Below are 20,437 nucleotides of genomic sequence, written 5' to 3' on the forward strand. Positions count from 1 at the left end.
GTACATGTAGATATAGTTTTGTATGCTTTATATTTTAATGTAAAAATACACATTGCTCAGCAACTTTGTAAACTTTAAATACCTTGGTGAAATTTCTATGCTTATATAGCTGCCTTCTTTGGGTAATGGAATAAGGTTCATTGGCAAAGACAGATCTTAATTGATCTAACTATTCCCAATGGATAGACAAGGCTTCTGATTATGTGCCACTGCAATCACTCCTGCAGTGATCATCCTTGTACCCATATCTCTGTTCACTTGTGCAAGGACAGGCTTTCTTCTCCAGCATTATGTGTGAGCTCCAAAAAAACCTCATGTTCTCCACAATTAAGATACCAAGACATAAAATAGGGTTGGCGCAGACCACTCAATACCTACATGCCTTTGATACTAGAACACCAACAAAAATAAATTGGTACTTGGGGAGATAATTTTGACTTTCCAGGCAAGAGAGGTCTGTGTGCCTGGAAGGTGACATAATGGATAGGAAAACATACTTTATCACTAAATGGAAATGCTGTTACAAGCAGGGCCGATGGTGCTGAAAGAATGCTGATTAAGTGGAGCTGCGAGCTGGGTGGATGCCATGAAGGTGGGCAGAGGTGGCAGTGTAACCTACCATAAGACAAGAGAGACATAGGTGGCGGGTGAGCGACCACCGGAGAAGCCCAGGTACAGGAACTAAGTTTTAATTTTCTACAAACAGGTCTTAATGGAGTCCTGATACTACTGCATCAGCCCAGCTGTGGGCTTTTTCCTTTTTCACTTAAAGTTGGATTGCTCTACATGCTTTCCCTGCTTCCTTTGCTTATGAAAATAATGTATAAACCTACAAAACTTCTGTGTGATATTTGCATCCATTCCCTTAAGTATGAAAAATTCACATTAGAGAAACACAGGCTGAGGTAAAACAGACCGTGTTTGTGAAACATGTTTCTGAAAGTGGAATAATTGAGTCAGAGGAATGCTTGCTTAATTGTGTAGATTCTGTCAAACTGATCCCCAAAAGGATCATGATAATTTATGACCACAGGGTATGAGAATGTCTGTTCCTGTATTTCTACCAACACTAGATATGACTAACCTTTAAATATTTTGATCACTTATTTTATTTATTAGAGTAGAAACAGAAATTTCATTAAAGTTTTCATTTAGATTTCTGAGAAATAGTTGAACAATTTTTACATTTTAAAAAAATTTGAATCTTTGTTCTTGTGAACTGTTTATTGATATTCTTTGCCTATATTTCTATTAGTTACTCACAGAAACTTTTAAAAACCATAAGTATAAACCATACAGCCATTAAATATTTTGGAAAAATTCCTCACAGTCTTTTGACCATAACTGTACATTTGGTTTCTTTCCACATGAGAAGTTTACCATTTTTATGTGGTCACTTCTGCTAATTTTTCTCTTGTGGTTCTGAGTTTTGTGACTTGTTTATGAAGTGCTTGAAATACTTTCAAACTCTAGTTTATAAACATATTCTCTAATATTTTCATTTATATTTTTGAAGTGCTTTTGTATGTGAAAATTTGAATCCATGTGGTATTTATTTTTATGTAAAGTATGCTGTTGTAACTAATTTCATTTTTTCTCAATTAGTAGTTAATAGTCATGATGTCATCCTTTCTCTACTAACTCGTAAGTATTTGTTCATCTAAATATATACTATTATATTGATCTATTCTCCTGTTGTTGAAGCATTAATATCTTCCCTAATTCTTCTCTTTTTTCCTCCAGTTTCCAAAGGTTGTTTTGGTAAATGAATTTAGAAAAAAATGATAGATCCTTTTGCTTCCAAGTTAGTGGAATGGAGAGCTGTGTCCAGGAACACATCAGTGGCCCCCAAGGAGATTGCTGCTTTGTCCACCTCTTACTCATAGATGTAGTCATAAGCACAAGACATGTACTCAACCAATTCTTTTTTTATTATTATTATAAGGGTTTTATTTATTTATTCATTTAATTTTTTTATTTTTATTAAGGTATTATTGATACACACTCTTATGAAGGTTTCACATGAAAATCAATGTGGTTATTACATTCACCCATATTATTGTGTCTCCCCATACCCCATTGCAGTCACTGCCCATCAGTGTAGTAAGATGCCACAGTCACTAGTTGCCTTCTCTGTGCTACACTGTCTTCCCCATGATCCCCCCCACACCATGTGTGCCAATCATAATAGCCCTCAATCCCCTTCTCCCTCCCTCCCCACCAGCCATCCCACACCCCTCCCCTTTGGTAACCACTAGTCCCTTCTTGGAGTCTGTGAGTCTGCTGCTGTTTTGTTCCTTCAGTTTCACTTCGTTGTTATATTCCACAAATGAGGAAAGTCATTTGGTACTTGTCCTTTCCGCCTGGCTTATTTCACTGAGCATAATATCCTTCAGCCCCATCCATGTTGTTGCAAATGGTAGGATTTGTTTCTTTCTTATGGCTGAATAGTATTCCACTGTGTATATGTACCCCATCTTCTTTATCCGTTCATCTACTGATGGACACTTAGGTTGCTTCCATTTTTTGGCTATTGTAAATAGTGCTGTGATAAACATAGGGGTGCATATGGCTTTTTTGAATCTGAGAAATTATATTCTTTGGTATGTTCCTAGGAGTGGAATTTCTGGGTCAAATGGTATTTCTATTTTTAGTTTTCTGAGGAACCTCCATATTGTTTTCCGCAATGGTTGAAGTAGTTTACATTCCCACCAGCAGTGTAGGAGGGTTCCCCTTTCTCCGCATCCTTGCCAGCATTTGTTGTTCTTAGTTTTTTTGATACTGGCCATCCTAACTGGTGTGAGGTGATATCTCATTTTGTTTTTTATTTGCATTTCCCTGATAATTAGTGATGTTGAGCATCTTTTCATGTGCCTGTTGGCCATCTGAATTTCTTCTTTGGAGAATTGTCTGTTCATATTCTCTGCCCATTTTTTAATTGGGTTATTTAGTTTTTGGTTGCTGAGGCGTGTGAGTTCTTTGTGGTCTACCAATTCTTAAGGCTGATTTCTCCTTCTGGACTTTTTACTGAATTACTGCCAAGAACAATGAGTGTAGATGTCCCTGAGAATGGTTCCTGGCTTAGTTTCTGCTGGATTGTCTTCCCAAGCATCAGTCACCCTGTCTTCACCACATCCAGCCCTCCAGGGTCACAGTCACAACCATCCCAAGTACATATATATATACTTCACAGCCTCAGGAAGGCCAGTTTTTTGGGTCTATAGAGTACCACTTCAGGTGTTCCTCAGACACCCAAAGGAATGTCATGGCCACATAATGGATTCCCTTTTGCTTGAAGACTTTCACGATCTCACTCACCAAGCCGCAGCCACAGTGTTCCCTGTTTGGCTTGATGATGATGTAGGTCCTCTGGTCCCACCAAGGAGCTGGTGGGAGCTGGATGATGGCAGTGCTATGTGGTGCCAGAGCCAAGAATCTTTTTTTTTTTAATAATCAAATATTTGTTTTGGCTCTTTGTAAGCTTTTTTTCCCCTAAAAGAATGTATAAGTAGCAAAGAAGCTCTCCTTGACCAAACTTTAGTTAGGCTCTTCTGAGCTTTCTTCCCAGACAAGGCCTCGACCCTAGATTTCCATCCCCATCCTTGCAGAGTCCGCTCTTAGCAAGAAACCTGCTAAGTGAATTTAGAGAGAATCTTGCTACCCTTAATATCTGGTCACCATTACATCTGATCAAATTTCTGAATCTCCAGCCTTGATATCTGATCACCCTGGTCTACCTTTAGCAAATACTTATTAAGTTTGCTTAACAGGAGTCTCCTTATCCTTGATGTATCCTCTTAGCAATTTTCCATCCACTTACCCCCACCCCAACCTGTTCCTTGCCTGTAAGTCCACTTGTTCTTGTTGTATTCCAAGATGAGCCTTATCTCTCTTTGCTGCTGCAAAACTCCCATTGCAATAATATCTCTTTAGAATAAAATCTTACTTTCCATCTTTAATATGTTAGAATATTTTTTTTCCTTAACAAGGGTCAGTCAGCTTGTCAGATTTCATAAATCTTCTAGGATTAACTGGTATTGATTAATTTGAGAAGACTTGATATACCTAGTATTTGATTCTTTTTTCAAGAAATAGTCTGTATCTCTATTTCAATAGGTTCTGAGGCCTTGCTTTTTCCTTTTCTAATGCCTGTTAGAAGACTTTTATCTTTTATGAGTCTAGATTATGTGTACACAAACACAAACACAAACCCGCACACATACACATGTGTAGTTATAAGCTTTAGTAACATCTGAGGTATTACAAACTTAGGAAGCATATCATTTGAAAGTTTAACTATTTAAATTTCTTTATGTTTATTTTGTTTTGAGAATTTGAATAATAAATTCTTAATTTTTTTTAGTCAATATATGCCATCTTCAATCAGAAAGACTAAAACAAAATTAAAAATTAAAAATTTATGATTCTCCAAATTAAATACATATACTGGAAAAGTAAAGCTTTCAAATGATTCTTTTGGTAGAGCTGTTGAATATATACTTCTAAAGTTAACATGTACTTCACAACTTCAGGGAATACAACTTAAAACCACACCAAGACATTTGGGATTCACTGTCTATGGATTTAATATAATATGCATTAGGTGTTATTTAATATCAATTCCTTATAAAAAGGACATAGCACCATAGAGAGGAAAAGTTTTGATTGGCATTTTATCTTAAAAATAAGACTAAAATTAAAAAAATAAATATTTCTCTTGGTTTCATCAAAATAAGGAAATTACATCTTAACTGGTCTTATTTTTGGCATACCTAAATCATGAGTCAAGAGTGTTTTGCTGTAAATTTTTCTGACAAAATTGTATAAAAACATGATATGGAATCATTGACTTTTGCAACAAAGTTCTAAAACAGGACAGTTTTGTTAATGTATGCAAGCTCTGCTGAACATTTTGATCATAAAACCATTTTGTTCTAAGTATCATCTATACTTCTTTATTTTCTCTTTTTTATATTGCTACTTAATAATGCCTTTATTTTTCTCTAACTTCACAACTGTGGGGATTCAGAAAATTACTCAGATAATCATCATACACTTCTACACATACATATGCAAATATATTTTTCAATCAGCTTCCTTTTTTGATGTTATATATTAGGTATCTTTTTATGTCAGGAACTGAAGATATACATTATTCTCTTACCTGTTATGAATGCTTCATAGGTTATCTAGTCCTCTGTTGGAAATTTAGGAAACTTTTATTTTTCAATATTACAGTGAAAATCCTGCATGGTGTATTGTGGGTAAAATTGAAACATTTCCAGAAAATCTCACCTGGCTTTGGTGCATCTGCATATCAACAGGTGTTCAGATGTGTAAAGAAGTAGGCTTTAGTGCATTTGCATCTTTCCTCAGGGGTGGAGTTCATCTCCGTATCAATGGGTAATTACCTGGGCAACAGAGGGCTTATCTGTACCTGAGAGGTGAGGGGGAGGGCCGGTGTTGTGGCTGCTTGAGCAGGAGAGAGAGGGGGGCCGGACTGCAGTTTTGTAAGCAATAAACGGGTTTTAAACTTTATTTTTCCCTTTGACTGATTTTGGTTTTTAGAGGTATTTTGCCCTGGGATTTCCTTTCTCCGGATTTACAATTGGCGTAGTCAGCAGGGCTCCTGTGAACCTGAAACCTGTCATAATGTGTGCGACCTTTGGGAGGGCCGCCTCTAGAAATGATGGGGAGAAGCAGCACACACTGAGGGACATGTGTCTACACTCGTGAGGTCATGGAGGCACCATCAACACTGCTGGCCATGCCAACCCTGGCCCGTGGCCTGAGCCTAAGGCTACTGCTTCTGCCACTGCTGCTGCTCTTGCTGCTGGCTGGAGCCTGGCCACAACCATGGAAAGGAGCAGAGGTCTGGGTCACCTTGAAGCAACTGGCTGCTGTGTACCACGCCTTGCTGGCTATAGAGCCCATCACCAGAACAGCTCCAACCAAGGTAATAACTTCCTATCCCATCACGGGGTGGGTGCGAGAATGGACCCAAAGGCCACAGAGTGGTGTGGCACAGACACCTCAAAAGACAATGTGGGCCCATTGGTGTGGCTTGTCTTTCACCTTTGAAGAAGTCAGCCGAACCCGGAAGGAGTGCCCTGCACATTGTGCAGATCAGCAAACCACCAAGAGAGGCCTAGAGTATCTCTCTGCAGCCTATGGTTGGTCGCCGGTTACTGAGAGTGATCGAGGTACCCACTTTATTGGACATGTGTTGCAAGGATGGATGCAGCAATTAATAGTAAAATGATGTGGCCCTGGACATTTCAACACATGGATCAGCGATGGCTGGCTCTTCTGGCACCTAGGGGAAAAGGCCTGGAAGCTGGCCTTCTGTGTATTCCTGTAGTAACAGCAAATTGGCCCCTGACAATCATGGTTATTTACTTCTACAGTCTTTGTGTCCTGGACACGCCCCCTGGCTGCAGCTGCCATGTGATGGCTGGAATGGACGAGCTTTGGACTTAATCTGCATGGAACTTTGAACCTAGCTGAATCCTCTTGCTTGAGGATTATCAAGATTTTATTGCTGTTGCTATTGCATGTTACTAGATTGGTTGGAAGATGGGGATCGAATAAATCGTAAGGCGAGATTTCTGGAGGGGTGGACTGTGGGTAAAATTGAAACATTTCCAGAATTTCTTGCCTGGCTTTGGTGCATCTGAGTATCAACAGGCATTCAGAGGTGTTAAGAAGTAGGCTTTAGTGCATTTGCATCTTTCCTCAGGGGTGGAGAAGTTCATCTCCACATCAGTGGGTAGTTACCTGGGCAACAGAGGGCTTATCAGTACCTGAGAGGTGAGGGGATGGCTGGTGTTGTGGCTGCTTGAGCAGGAGAGAGAGATGGGCCAGACTGCAGTTTGTAAGCAATAAACGGGTTTTAAACTTTATTTCTCCCTTTGACTGATTTTGGCTTTAAGAGGTATTTTGCCCCAGGATTTCCTTTCCCCAGACTTAGATGTATTTTTAGTGATACAAGAATATTTCTTTAAAGTAGGTATCAAGGGGATTTGTTGGGTTGATGAGTATTTAACATTTTAAAATATTTGATCAATGTGTGCTTCTCATGTATTGGAAAATTACACACTTTTATTGATGGCATATAAGCCCCATATCATGCTTTGTTCAACTCTTGAATGTTTCAACTTATTTTTTGGCAAACCAATGGATGAACATGGACATTTAATTGTTTTAGTTTGTGTTTTCCTACTTCCTGTCAAGGTGTGTTCCTTTTGTATGTATATTGCTATTCACATTTCCTCTTGTGTAAATATCCTCACCATAGTCTGCCCTTTTTTTTCTGTTGAATTGTTTGCTTTTCTTATGTTGATTTAATGTATATATTCTATGTATTCAACTTTTATATGTGTTGCATGTATCTTCTACCTTTCTGTTGCTTCATTGTTCATTTTAGTTACTTTAACAATGAAATTGTTTATAGTTTTCAAATTTTGGGATGTTAGAAAGGCTTCCTTATGTCTAACTATAATTTCCTTCTAATGCTTTGATGATTTTATTTTTAACAGTTTGCACAGTTGTCTTCTTAGTTCAGGAGGCTCTACCTTTAAAATACATCCAGAATCTGTCACTTTCCATCTCTGCTACTCCTTGGTTCATGCTACCATCACAAGATCTGGATTTCTGTAGTGGCCTGATAACTAACCATCTTACTCCTACACTTGGTCCTGACAGGCTATTTTCATTCAACACAGCAACCAGAATCATTAAGTTTATTTGGAATTTTGTATGGTGTTAAGTGAAGTTCTAACTAAATTTTATTTTTCCAAATGCTCAGCTAATTGCCCACACCTTGAAGTTGAATACTCCTTTTCTTTCCTTCTCATTAATATATGGTGCAAACAAGCACATACTAAATTATTTTGTATGCTTATATTTGTTTCTGGGCTAATTATGCTTATTATTCTCTTTACACCTATTTCTCAACTGCATAGAGAAGTACTACCTTGAATGTGTGCTCTGCTCACAGGATGACTATGAAATGGTTCAGAGGAACTAAAAATAACCAACTGGACATCTCCAATGGTAATTACCTTGACATATTTAACATACAGGGCAATCTTCCTGTATTTCCTATCACAGTTATTAATACTACCAGACAGCCAGTTGCTCCAACCTGAAACTTTAGAATAATCCTTAAATCCCCATATCCGGTTGGTTAGCAAGTTTTGTTAATTCACTCTCTCAAACATCTCCAAAACATTTTCTCCCCTTACTGACACTGCATTCATCAGAGTTCTGTGCTCTGTCAGATCTCAGCTTAACAAGTCACCTCCTCAGAGAGGGTTTCCTGACACCCTATTTAAAGAAAACTTCACCTTATTGTTACTGTTATATCATCTTGTTTGTTCTCTTCATAAGTGTTATAACAATTTGAGAGACTGAAAAGTGCATGCATGATCACGGTGTTCACAGATGTGTTGTCTGGTGAGGGGCTGCTTCCTAATTTATAGTTGACTATCATTTTTGCTGTATTCTCACATAGCAGAAGAGGATAAAGAAGCTCTCTCAGGTCTCTTTTATAAGAGCTCTAATCCCATTTATGAGGCTCCATCCTTATGACTTAGTCATTACCCAAAGGCTTCACCTCCTAATACCATCACATTGGGTATTAGGATTTCAAAATATGCATCATAGGGAGACAAACATTGAGACGATAGCAATAACACACTTCAAAATAACACAGGGATCAAGAAATAAACCACAAGAAAAGATTTTGAATTGAATTAATTTTTTTTTAAACTTCCAAATTTGTGGGATGTGACTAAGGCTCTGTTTAGAGAAAAATCAGAGCTTGAATAATTATGCAACAGTAAGTATTTGTTTAATAGTTATAAAATGATATAATAGTCATACAGTGGCTATTAATATAATAGTTATATGTTTTATAAGTACAAAGGTCTACAATCAATAATCTAACCTACTCGAAGTAGTTGAAAAGAAGAATGAGTAAACTTAAAATAAGTAGAAGGATGGAAAATTTAAATATAAAAGGGAAAATCAATGAAGCAGAAAATGGACAAACAATAGAAAACAACGGTGAAACCAAAAGTTGATTCATTGAAAGAATGAATAGAATCGACAAGCCTTTATAAAAAAATAGAGGTGACACAAATTACCAGTATCAAGAAAAAGTGATCAATAAGGAAACAATAAGGAACAAAAAGAACAATAAGGAAATATTATGAATAACCTTATGCAAATAAATTTGATAACTTAGATGAAATAATAAATTCCTTAAAAGATACAAATTACTAAAACTGATACACCAAAAAATAGGAAATATTTATCATTTCTATTTACTTAAAACATTGAATTTTCAATTGAAAAAACATAAGGCCAGCACTACTGTGACATCCAACTAGATATAAATTTTATAAGAAAAAATTAATACAGACTAATATCCTTCATGAATATATACATAAAAACAATTAAATAATAGTAAATTGAAACCTGCAACATATAAAAGGAATAATATATCATGATAAATTAGGGTTTATCTCAGGACTGTGAATGTGATTAACACTGAAAAAGCAGTCCCTGCAATTCACCACATTAACCAAAGAAAAAAAAATTATGTTTATATAATATAGAAAAAGTATTGACAAAATTGAATATTCTTTTGTCACAAAAACTCAGGGAAAGAAGGGGTTTTCCTGAACTTCATAACCAGCAGTTATTGAAAACCTATAGCTATCACCATAATGATGAATGAATGACTGCTTTCCCTTCTGCTCAGAAACAAGGCAAAATGTCACCACTTCATCTTTTTATTGGTGATCATAGCCAGTGCGATATGGCCAAAAAAAAAAAAAGTTAAAAATTTGAAAAGGAAGAAATAAAGGTATCTTTATTTGTAGATTATACCATCCTGTACTGGGAATATGCTAAGGAACTATAAATAAGCTACTTGAAGTGATTTAACAACTTTGCAGAATCCCATATATGTAACCAAATCACTTGTATTATTGTTAGCATGAAAATTAAATTAAAAAAACTACTGACAATACCATCCAAAAACAGGAAACAAAGAGGTAAATTTTAGGAAGCATTTTGAAGACATATACATTGAAAACTAAAAAGCACAGCTTAGAATATTAAAAATGTAAATAAGTGGATACTTGTTTGTGGATTGGAATGCTCACTATTGCTAAAATATCATTTTTGCCAAAATTAATGTATCTATAGATTTAACCCAATTGCAAACTCTCTTCTATATTATTACATTTTGGGATAGGTATTGATAAGCTGATTTTAAAAATTGTATGGAAATCCAGAAGAACTAGAACAGCCAAATGAGTTTTCTTTCGTTTAAAAAAAAATTGCAAGGTTTACAACACTTACAGCTACCTAGTAATAAAGACTGTAATATTGGCATAAAGACATATATTTATACATATATTTATACACACACATATATCTATCTTTGTATATCTCTATCTCTATATCTGTAATGTCAATGAAAAGACAGTTCAAAAATAGACCCACATATGATCAACTGACTTCTGAAAAAGAGGGATGGGGAAATGACAGTTTTCTCAATAAATGGTGTGAAAGTGAATAGATATCTGCATGGAAGAAATAAAGCCTTTTACTTCACAGCAAACCCCAAACGTATGAAATCCAAATGTAATAGCCAAGATTATAAAACCTCTAGGAAAAGACAGAGATGATAATGCTCATAACTTGGCGGGAAGCAAAGATTTTTGAAATTGGACATGAAAAGTATCAAGGATAAGTGAAAAAGCCTTATTACATTGGACCTAATCAAAATTAAACACTCCTCTTCTTTGAAAGTGGTTTTGGTTTGCAGACTGGCCCGTATACATGGAGGGCATGGAGAGGCCTAAAAAAAGAGGCAGATCAATCACTCTAGACTGGTAGGTGGCAGTTCTTACTTACAAGGCTTGGGTTGAGCAGTTGCAAGATGAGTAGATCTCTACACCCGCTGGTCAGAATCTTAAAACTTGAGTATGTATATTTAGAGGCCTTAAGACTGCGTCACTGAAGCAGCTTCCACTACAGGGAAGACTCTCAGTGACCCCCCCCAACAGAAGTCAAGATATTGAAGAGTCAATGGACTGAGAATAGTATGTACTACATTAAGTCTTATATTTGACAAAAGACTTTTCTCCCAAGTATATATTTATTTTATTATCCATTTATGTGAAATTTCTGAATAGCTAAAATCATCTGTAGTGACAGAAATCAGATCAGTGGATACCTGTTTGTAGGGGTGGAGGTTGGGGGAATTACTATAAAAAGGCAGAGAGGAAACTTTGGGGGAATGATAGAAATAGGCCATGTATTAATTGGGATAATTGTCAAATGGGAACTTACATTTTTTTACACATATTAGATGGGTGCATTTATTTTTTGTAAATTGTAACTCAATTAGGTTTACTTAAAAAAAAAATCATAGCTCTGATGGTATTGGTTCTGTATTTTAATTGTGGTTAAACAACTTTGTATTTTTTCCCTGTGTTAAACAAGTAGAGTTAACAGCAGAGATCATAGTCTGCTCTCACAATAAAGAAGACATGCTTATAAAGTTTCCTAGTACTAATATTAATGGAACTAAGGAGGATGGATTATACTGAGGGATATCCATTCACTTCAGCCCCATGTGGCCAGTGGTTCTCAATCAGTTCTGTTAGGAACAATACCCTTTTCTTATTAAAAGGCAATTCACAGATAATATCACCTAACTTCAGTATAATATGCTAGAAAACCAATAGACTGTCTTAATTATAAAACAAAGAAGAAAATATCATCTATATGAAACAATATGCATTGGAATATGTAAATACTTGGATAAAAGTACCTTAGTAGGCAAAATGAAATAAAAGCCCTAACCTATTTCCATAGTCCCCATCAATGTGACAGATGGGGTAGTGGTATTTTCCAGGAGATGATACCAGGAGTAGAATTGCTATCAGTTATGTGATTTTCTGAAATGGCAAAATCATCTTGGTGAAGTTCAGAAACACAAGAGTATATATTATTTTGTCAATTTATATAGTAGATACATCCTGGAAAGTAAAAATCATGCAAACAAGTTTTATGTGCAAAATAAATGTAAGTTAGGTTTCAAGTATGATGCTAGGTTTTGTTTGTTTGTTTGTTTGTTTTTAACTATATGAATGCCCAGTGTCCTGTTCAGAAGTCCCTGCAGGACAATTTATGGTATAGAATTGTCCTACATGTGGGACAGCTAGCACGCTGACCTCGGTACTCTAAGCCGGTAGTAGTCCTAGTCACTGCGTAAACCAAAAGACATCCTTCAGATCTCATAAAAACCCAGTAAGGAGCTATTTCCAACCTTATGAGAATCACAGACCATAAAACACAAATAAACAAAGAAACAGAAAACTAATAAGGAGCTGTCATCTGAACCTGGGGTGGCAGAAAAACTTGGAGAAATTCTGAGTTAAAGGGAAGAAAAGGCCACCTAAAGGGACGAAATTTCCAGTCGTGACAGGAAACAGTAGCAAAGGCCTTTCATCCTTTTTAAATAAATGTCTTTTGATAGAACTGAAAACCTTAATGTTACCTTTATATCGGTTATAAAGGTTTCAGTGGAGCCAGGAGCTTAATTTATTTTGCCCTACCTTCGCCGCCCTGCCAGCAGTCTGCCTACCAGGGAGCCCCCAGCCTGATTGGCCGGCTTCCGCGGACTACCTTCCACCCCGGGTAACCGCGGGTCGCCCGGGAGTCAGGGACGGCGGGCCCTGTCCGAAGCTGTCACCTGGAGGCACAGTGCTGCGCACAGCTTTGCCAGGCCTCTCTCAGGAGGTACTTCCCCAGCTTTGGTAAAGTTACTCGCCGAGCAGACTTTCCACAAATAATGCTTTCCATGTGCAGGAATTAGAGATCACACAGTGCTTTCCTATCAATTACTTCTTTTAGTTTAGAAGAAGTTCAGCTAACAGATCAAACTAAGGAATGAGCCCTCCTTGGAGGGAAGGACCGTGGTGGGAAAGGCCTTTTTTCCCGGGGACCCTTTAAGGGCCGGTGCCCGGCCGCCGTGGGGCGAGAGCCAGCGTCGGGGAGGGAGGGGGAGTGTCCCCTTCCCCCCACCCCTCCCCGCGGCGGCCGGGCCCCAGCCAGGGGGCTGTCTCCTCCTTTCACCCGGCAGCTGCTGCTCATTCAGCTCGTGAGCCGGGGCCGGAGAACAAAGTCCGCAGCACCTCCTCAGGCTCCAGAGAAGTGGAGCCGCCCGGGGCCACCGCAATGCCTGGAGCCGCCGGGGTCCTCCTGGTCCTGCTGCTCAGCGGGGGCCTCGGGGGCGGCCGGGCACAGCGACTTCGGCAGCGGCCGCCTCAGGCGCATCAGCAAAGAGGTACAGGAGAGGAACGGGCTCTAGGTGACCGCCTTTCGGGGTCCGCGGCCCCTCGCGGGACCCTTCCGACAGCTGTCGGTCAGGAACCGCGTCCTTGCTTTTGCCGGTGGGAAGTGCGCTTTGGGGCGACAGGGGCTAAGCTTGACCCAAGTTCACTTTCAACTGCCCGAGTACACCGTGTAGGGGAGATTGTTCATCCCCAAAAGAACACGGGCGCTTTTCATTGTTCATCCGTTTCTGGGACAACTTGTCACTTAAACATCTTGCAAATTGATTTGCAAAATCTTTCAGAGGGGCAACTTTTCACCAATTAAAAAAAGTTTCCCCAAATCAAACTCCATCCCTGCGGGAAAACGTTCCCCCAGCTGTGGTTCATCTTGGAACTTTATGGAGGGCAGCCGAAACATCTTTCTTTTAAATGTAAGGTCTTTGCTTCCAACTATTTGAACAGATTTTGTAAAGTAGCTAAGTATGTGGGTTTTTTTCTTTCATGGCAATGGCACCTCCAGCTTCACCTTTTCTTTACCTACATTCTCTCTTCAGGTGTCCTATTTTATTATAAGGAAATTTCTCCTCTGGCTTACAGATGATACTTCTGTGTCACCTGTATTTTAATTAAGATCTCAGTGGCCACCTAGACACTATAGGGGACTTTGGCAAACAGTTGTGTTTAATGTAACTGAAATTCTCTTCGGAGTGCCTTAATGTTTATATGTATATCATTTCGAAACTCTTGGGAATCTTTGAAGAGTTATTTTATGATCATGAATTTCAAAAGAAGCACATGTGCTGTGATTTAAACAATTTATAACACATTTCAGCAAGCTGGAAAACATGTTTCGAAGTAAAAAGTTAAATAATTAAGGTTTCATTTCAGATAACAAAATGTTTATTCTAAGAATACAAAATCTGGATGTTAGCAGGTTTTAAAAGTTTTGATGAGGCTGAATCTCCCAAAGTTTTAAAATACACTGTCTCTCTTTTAGTTAACTGGAATAAAGCTTTGTCCAACAGTTCTGACAGTTTTTTCTTCTTATAATCTAGCATTTCTAGCAGTACTATTTAAAAAGGAATAAAAAAAGTACTCTCCTTGCTGCAATAACTCCTTGATTAAAATTCCTAGAATAAAAATGATCTTAGATGCATCATGTTTTTTCTTCTGTATTTGCTTTTCCTTCTCTGAGAGGTAAAATAGGGTCAATGTGACTTAATAGAATTTATGACACAGTGATTTGGAGAAGATTTCTGGCAGCTGATTTTTAAAAATACTACCTTTAAATATTAGCCTTGCTTAGTTATATGATATGTTTTAACAATACAAATACTTTAATACCGTTAGCAGCTGGGAGTGAAGAGAGGCCAGGAGCACCAATCTCTGCTTGGAGTGGGGCAGAAACGCCAAGCATGCAGAATAGGGATCAATTGGGTTCCTGAGAAATTTCCTTACTGAGTTGTGCCCTTCTTTCTCTCTCATTCTCTCTTCTCCCACCCTTCGCCTTTCTTCCCCTCTTCCTTTCTCTCTCTCTTGAGATCAATAAACTGATTTCTGTGGTCCAGACACAGGTGAGGTAAATGCAGAAGGGAGCATTTATATTGCCATTCTGTTCAGAGATCACCTGAATGCTACATATGGGGAAATAATTCTATGCAAAATAACTACAACATAAACTCTACTATACACTGCTGTTTTCTGCATTCCAGAATCTAGTATTGTGAATTTTTTAGGTCATTTGTAATATATTTAGAAATTGGATCAGAGATAGTTGAATTCTGTCAGTATTAAAAGTACATATAAAATATATTTCATAATTCCTTAAATTTTTATAGTGTTTTATAATTAAAAATGCCTTATATACATGAGCTTATTTCACTTTCAGCTATTATTATTCTTAGTGAACAAATTTAAAACCCAAGACTTGGAGTAGATGTGACTTAACTTCATGCAACAGATAACTTAATTTCTAACAACTAAAAGCATTTCTAGCAATATTGTTTATGCTAAAGTTCCCTTTTTATGGTACTAAGATTTCTTTCCATTTATTTTTTGGGGGCCATGTTTCCTTTTTAATGTTGTCTGTTTAAACATGCTTTCAGGAAAGATCATTGGATATGAGTTTGGCTGCAGACTTTATCATTGACTTTTTTCAATTATATTAGCACGCACTGATCTTCTTGTTCAAGCATGAATTGTTTAGTATAAGTTCTATTTTCCTTTAGAGTATGGTGCCAGTCTGTTATGAATGTTGACAAAAAGCAACCATTCTTAAATGCTGTAATTGAATTAGAAACTTACTGAGATGTTTTCCTTTAAAATCTTGTGTAGTTTTTGTAGTATACTGAATTGTAGTCTGACTGCATTGATACAGCAAGAATGATATTCCAAAGCAATTCTTTGACTAGATTTTAGATTGATAAAATAGAATGATGTAGTTAAAATGGTTCTGTATTTCAGTAAGGCAGTAGATTAGATCTTTTTCTGATAATTCTTGTGAATAATATGTGGAAAAGTAAATGTAAATGGTAGGTAAATTGCAACTGATTGAGAATAGTTTCCAAAGACTATTGCATAGTGAATTAAGGTCAATCCAGAAAGAAGCCTCTAGGGGAATGACAGGTTTCCTCATGTTCATTTGTCTTGGTAATGGCTTGACGGAAAATATAAAATCCAAGTTCCTCAGAACTGTATGTGGCCCAAAGTTGATTCAGATGGCTAAGCTGATTGGTAACAGAATCGGGCATTTTAGGTATCCTTCTAGCCTGGATCATGAAGAGAATGTAGATGGTGTTGGTTTTACTATTTGTGCCCAGATGTTAAATAATTTCATTTACTGTCTTATGCAAAATATTTGTGTGTCCTTTATATATACAGGGATGAGTTTTCAAAAACAGAATGAGAAAAGGCAATCTGAATTGCAAATTCAATATGAACATATAATGTGTGACACAGTGGCAGAAAGGTTAACTCTTGTAAAAAGACTCATAGAAACAGACAGACCTGTTGGTTTAGAACGCATCTGGGTGCTTCATTGACAAATGGATGTAAATTCAGAGGAGGGAAAACATTTTCAGAGGAGGACTATTCCAAGTAAAGATGGTTAATTTGGAGAAAGACAGATTCAGGAAATCATAAGAGAGCCTCAAATTTTTGGAAGGGTTGTTACATGGAAGAGTGACTAAAATGTCCTTCCTACAGACTGAATTCAGATCCCTAGAAGAATAAGACAAAGGAAGATGTGAGTTAAATGGGAAGAAATCTGTTTCCGCTCTCCACCCCTCCCTATTCTGAACTATTCAGAAGTAACTGGGTGGTGTTGGAGCACCTAGCTTCTGGATACTGGGTGGTGTTGGGCAACTAGCTTCTGGATACTGGGTGTTGTTGGAGCACCTGGCTTCTGGATACTGGGTGGTGTTGGGCAACTAGCTTCTGGATACTGGGTGGTATTGGAGCACCTGGCTTCTGGATACTGGGTGTTGTTGGAGCACCTGGCTTCTGGATACTGGGTGGTATTGGAGCACCTGGCTTCTGGATACTGGGTGGTATTGGAGCACCTGGCTTCTGGATACTGGGTGGTGGTGCAGCACCTCGCTTCTGGATGTGTGCATGCAGTGATTAGATGTGCCAGTTCTCAGTGATGATTCAGGTTGGACTGCCTCTACAGTGAGGAAGTTAAGACATATCAAGACTCTAGTCTTTTTCCAAGTCCAGGAGTCTAATACTACATCTATTGTGGTCAGAGTATATACTTGTATTCGAACTTCTGAATTCTTAAAAATGTTAAGAAAATATTAAATGTATATATATGTGTGTTTTTAGGTGTGTCCTTGAGTTTAAAATAAAGACATGCTTGAGACGGTTCTCACTCATTTTTGGCAAGAATACTTAAAAACTTAACATGGAATTTCTACGTCACCATCAATTACACAGTTCTGAAACATCTTGTGTTGTAAAGCATGAGAAGCCTTTATAAGTTGCCTGAGAACTTTTCAGGGTCTATATTGTGGCTGTAAACCTGAAATTAATTGAACAATTTTTTTTTTGGTATTTACTTTTGCTACATTGTAAATTGTTGGCTTGGTCACTACACACTGGCCTAATAGTTTAGTAAAAATGATTTATAACAGATAAAATGTATGGCTGAGAATAAGAACATATTCAACATTGACTATTATAGTTGTCCTAAAATTTTTTAAAAATGACAATAATTTTATATTTTTTGTCTCACATATCAACATACATATTGATGGTCTTACTCATAAAAATTTTCTATCCTGGGATTTCATGCAAACTAATGAACTGAATCTGTATCAAGAGTTGCTAGGACTATGAAAAAAATTGCACATGTTCTGCCAATTCTTCCTTAATTCATTTCAGTTAGTCTGGCTCTCAAAATAGGGAAAAACTGTCACCTACACTATAATAACTACAGTTTTCACCTTCTTGCATATAATTATTAAAAAACTCAAATCAGCATCCTTAGAGATGATGCTGTAAGAAAACCTTGAGTCAATATTTTATGAGAGGGATTTACTTAAATAGGAAAAAGAATTTCTGAAGTAGTAGGATTTGAAATTTTTATGCCTCTAAACTATACTGCAATAGTATGACTCAGAAAAAGTTAACTTTTTGGTAGACTTCACATCTCAGTATTTTTTCAGTTCCCATTTATCTAAAGTAGATCATTGTTACTATTTTTCTGTTTATACATTTAATAAACACTGATTATTCATTGACAATGTTTAATGTGCTAGATTTTTCAACTTGGACTTCTGAGACTGAATCATTGTTCTGAATTCTTTTAATCCAAATAGATTTAGCAGTGAATAATAAAAAAAATCACTTAAGCTTTATATGAGGTTTCACATCTTCTTTCATAATCTTTAGAATTTTTGGGCCACAATTCTGGGCCACAATGGAAGAGGAGGAATTGGAGTTCAGAATAGGGAAAACAAACTTCATCCAAGCCTATATATAACAAGATTAATGGGGTGGCTAACTGTCTCAATTATAGAGTCCAAAGGAGTTATCAAATACATGCTTGATTTCAACTACCTAGTAGGATTTTACCATTCTGGTGCAGCGTAGCTGGAAGAGTTTCCAAGCGAGTTTAAAAAAAAAGAAAGAATGGTGACTCCAGGTCATTTGTGCAGAATGCAGTGGGTCCTAATGTAGCAGCTGGAGACCGTGTGAAAAAGATCAGGAAGAAAGTATTGCCAATGGCCAGACAAATTGTTTGGCTTCTAATCCAGGAGATTGGGGTTAAGGATTTACATAGTCACAATTTAGAAAGGTGTAGCTAAACTGGAACTTGGACAGAAACCCAGTTGCAGCAAATGAGAAAAGAAGAGAGAGGTTAAAGAAGACAAATCTTGATTCTCAAGACTTATGCCAGGCGCAGTATATACCAGGCAGACAGAAAGAAGATGAATTTTGAATTGTACCACTTGATGAGAAGGAGTTCAATGGCCAGAATTTGTGTAGAAAATTGATGGGGTTGGAATATGTGTATTGGAATGTGGTTAATGAATGAATGTCTTCAGTGAATAAAAGACACACATATACAAAATCCCTGCTCTTGTGGAGTTTATATTCTAGTTGGGTTGGAGATGGGAGACAGAAGTATGAACATACAATGAATAGGTAATGTAATCAATGCCTATACTGTACAGAATGTATTGGGTGATGAGTTGCTCTGCAGATACAGCAGGGTAGAGGACTCAGGAGTTCTGGCAGGGAGAGAGGTTGGGTGCTATTTTAAATAGAGCAATAAAGGTTATCCTGATTGAATAGGTCACATTTGAGCAAACACTTGAAGGTAATATGGGAATGATTCATACAGATATCAGGTGGAAGAGTACTCTGGCACAAGGAACAGGTTTATGAAGGTCTAAGGCTGGCACTGAGAAGGGCAGAGAAGAATGAGGGGTCAGATCATTGTAAAGTTTTTGCCATATAGTCTGAGATGAGTGGTGGTGTTGAAGGGTTTTGAGCAGAATTAAATGTATGAATGAAATTAGTATTTCTTTTCTCAAGAAGGCTCTAATCCACTAGACCAGTCCAGTAGTCCCAATGTAGGATTATTTTAGATCCATCTTCTGCCCCAAACCTCCTGACCATAGTTAGGTAGCTCCATTCCAGAGTATTCCCTCTCAACAACCTTATCACTGGGAAGCGCAAATATCTTTATAAAACTTTTTTTTCCCTTTTGTCATCTCAATCTTCTTACCTGATTTTAAGAAAAGATGCAAGGCAAAACTAAATTTTAGTAAAAGTCACTGATAATTACTATCTAAGTATAGCTTTGAGGTGTAATCTAAACTTAGAGGGTAAGTTAAAGCTAGAGATTTGCCTGTCTTATATGTATTATATGGCTAAAAAACAAAAACAAAACAGTGATCCAGTCACCTTAATGTGGATTTTTAATATAGCAGCTTATGTGATTTGGCTTTTATTTGCACTTGTGTCAATTAGAAAAAGATCATGGAGGATAGTCTATTAGAGGGTTATTACTCATAACACCCATTTCCTGTGCAAAGCCTAATCTAGTTCAAATAGGAAATTAATCTTTGCAGATTCCAAATGATGAAGACCTGAGGAACTATTTAATGCCTGCACTTGAGAAAGGATCCTTTGCAACATTAACAGTGTCTCTCTACATAAGGTTCTCTCAGTTGGCCACTCAGCCCTGTGCCTCCCCAAGTGCCAGATGCTTTAGATTGGTTTAAAAGTATTTAGGACATTGTGAGCACATTTATTTTCATAGCAGAGCTGTTTAGTAGGTTAATATAATTTTCCTCATTTTATAGAAGAAAAGTAGATGCTTAGCAACCTGTCCAGGACAAACACAAATTCCAGGGTTACTCTTAGAAATTAGAATATATTCCTGCTCCTAATTCATCGATCTTACAATTTTTAGAGTTTTAGATCCTTCCTTATCTTTATAAAATACTTTAGAAAAAAAACAGCCACCAAGTTCTACTTTGAGTTATTTTAGTAGTCTTATTTGAAACTTTTACTAGGTATTGTGGAAGAACAAGAAATGTGGAGTCTTCAAGGGTCTTTTACAT

At 37.3% G+C, this 20,437-nt stretch overlaps 1 protein-coding gene and 1 long non-coding RNA gene across 4 annotated transcripts in view; both read left to right on the forward strand.

Moving 5' to 3' along the window:
• The first annotated feature begins 510 nt into the window (after positions 1–510).
• Positions 511–7,329, forward strand: LOC140845795 (uncharacterized). Its single transcript, XR_012124704.1, has 3 exons — positions 511–672; positions 1,606–1,644; positions 5,569–7,329. It is a non-coding gene; the product is annotated as an uncharacterized lncRNA (long non-coding RNA).
• Positions 7,330–13,071: 5,742 nt separating this feature from the next.
• LAMA2 (laminin subunit alpha 2) overlaps positions 13,072–20,437 on the forward strand; it is a 588,333-nt gene continuing 580,967 nt past the window's right edge. For 2 of the 3 annotated variants that reach the window (XM_073219595.1, XM_073219596.1), the window contains exon 1: positions 13,073–13,372. In XM_073219595.1, the coding sequence (XP_073075696.1) occupies positions 13,264–13,372 (109 nt within the window). In that variant the 5' untranslated portion in view covers positions 13,073–13,263. Of the gene's footprint in view, positions 13,373–20,437 lie in introns of all 3 variants that reach the window. The other variant, XM_073219597.1, reaches the window with a different exon arrangement.

The sequence above is a fragment of the Manis javanica genome, chromosome 13 (assembly GCF_040802235.1).
Source record: "Manis javanica isolate MJ-LG chromosome 13, MJ_LKY, whole genome shotgun sequence".
Lineage (NCBI taxonomy): Eukaryota > Metazoa > Chordata > Mammalia > Pholidota > Manidae > Manis > Manis javanica.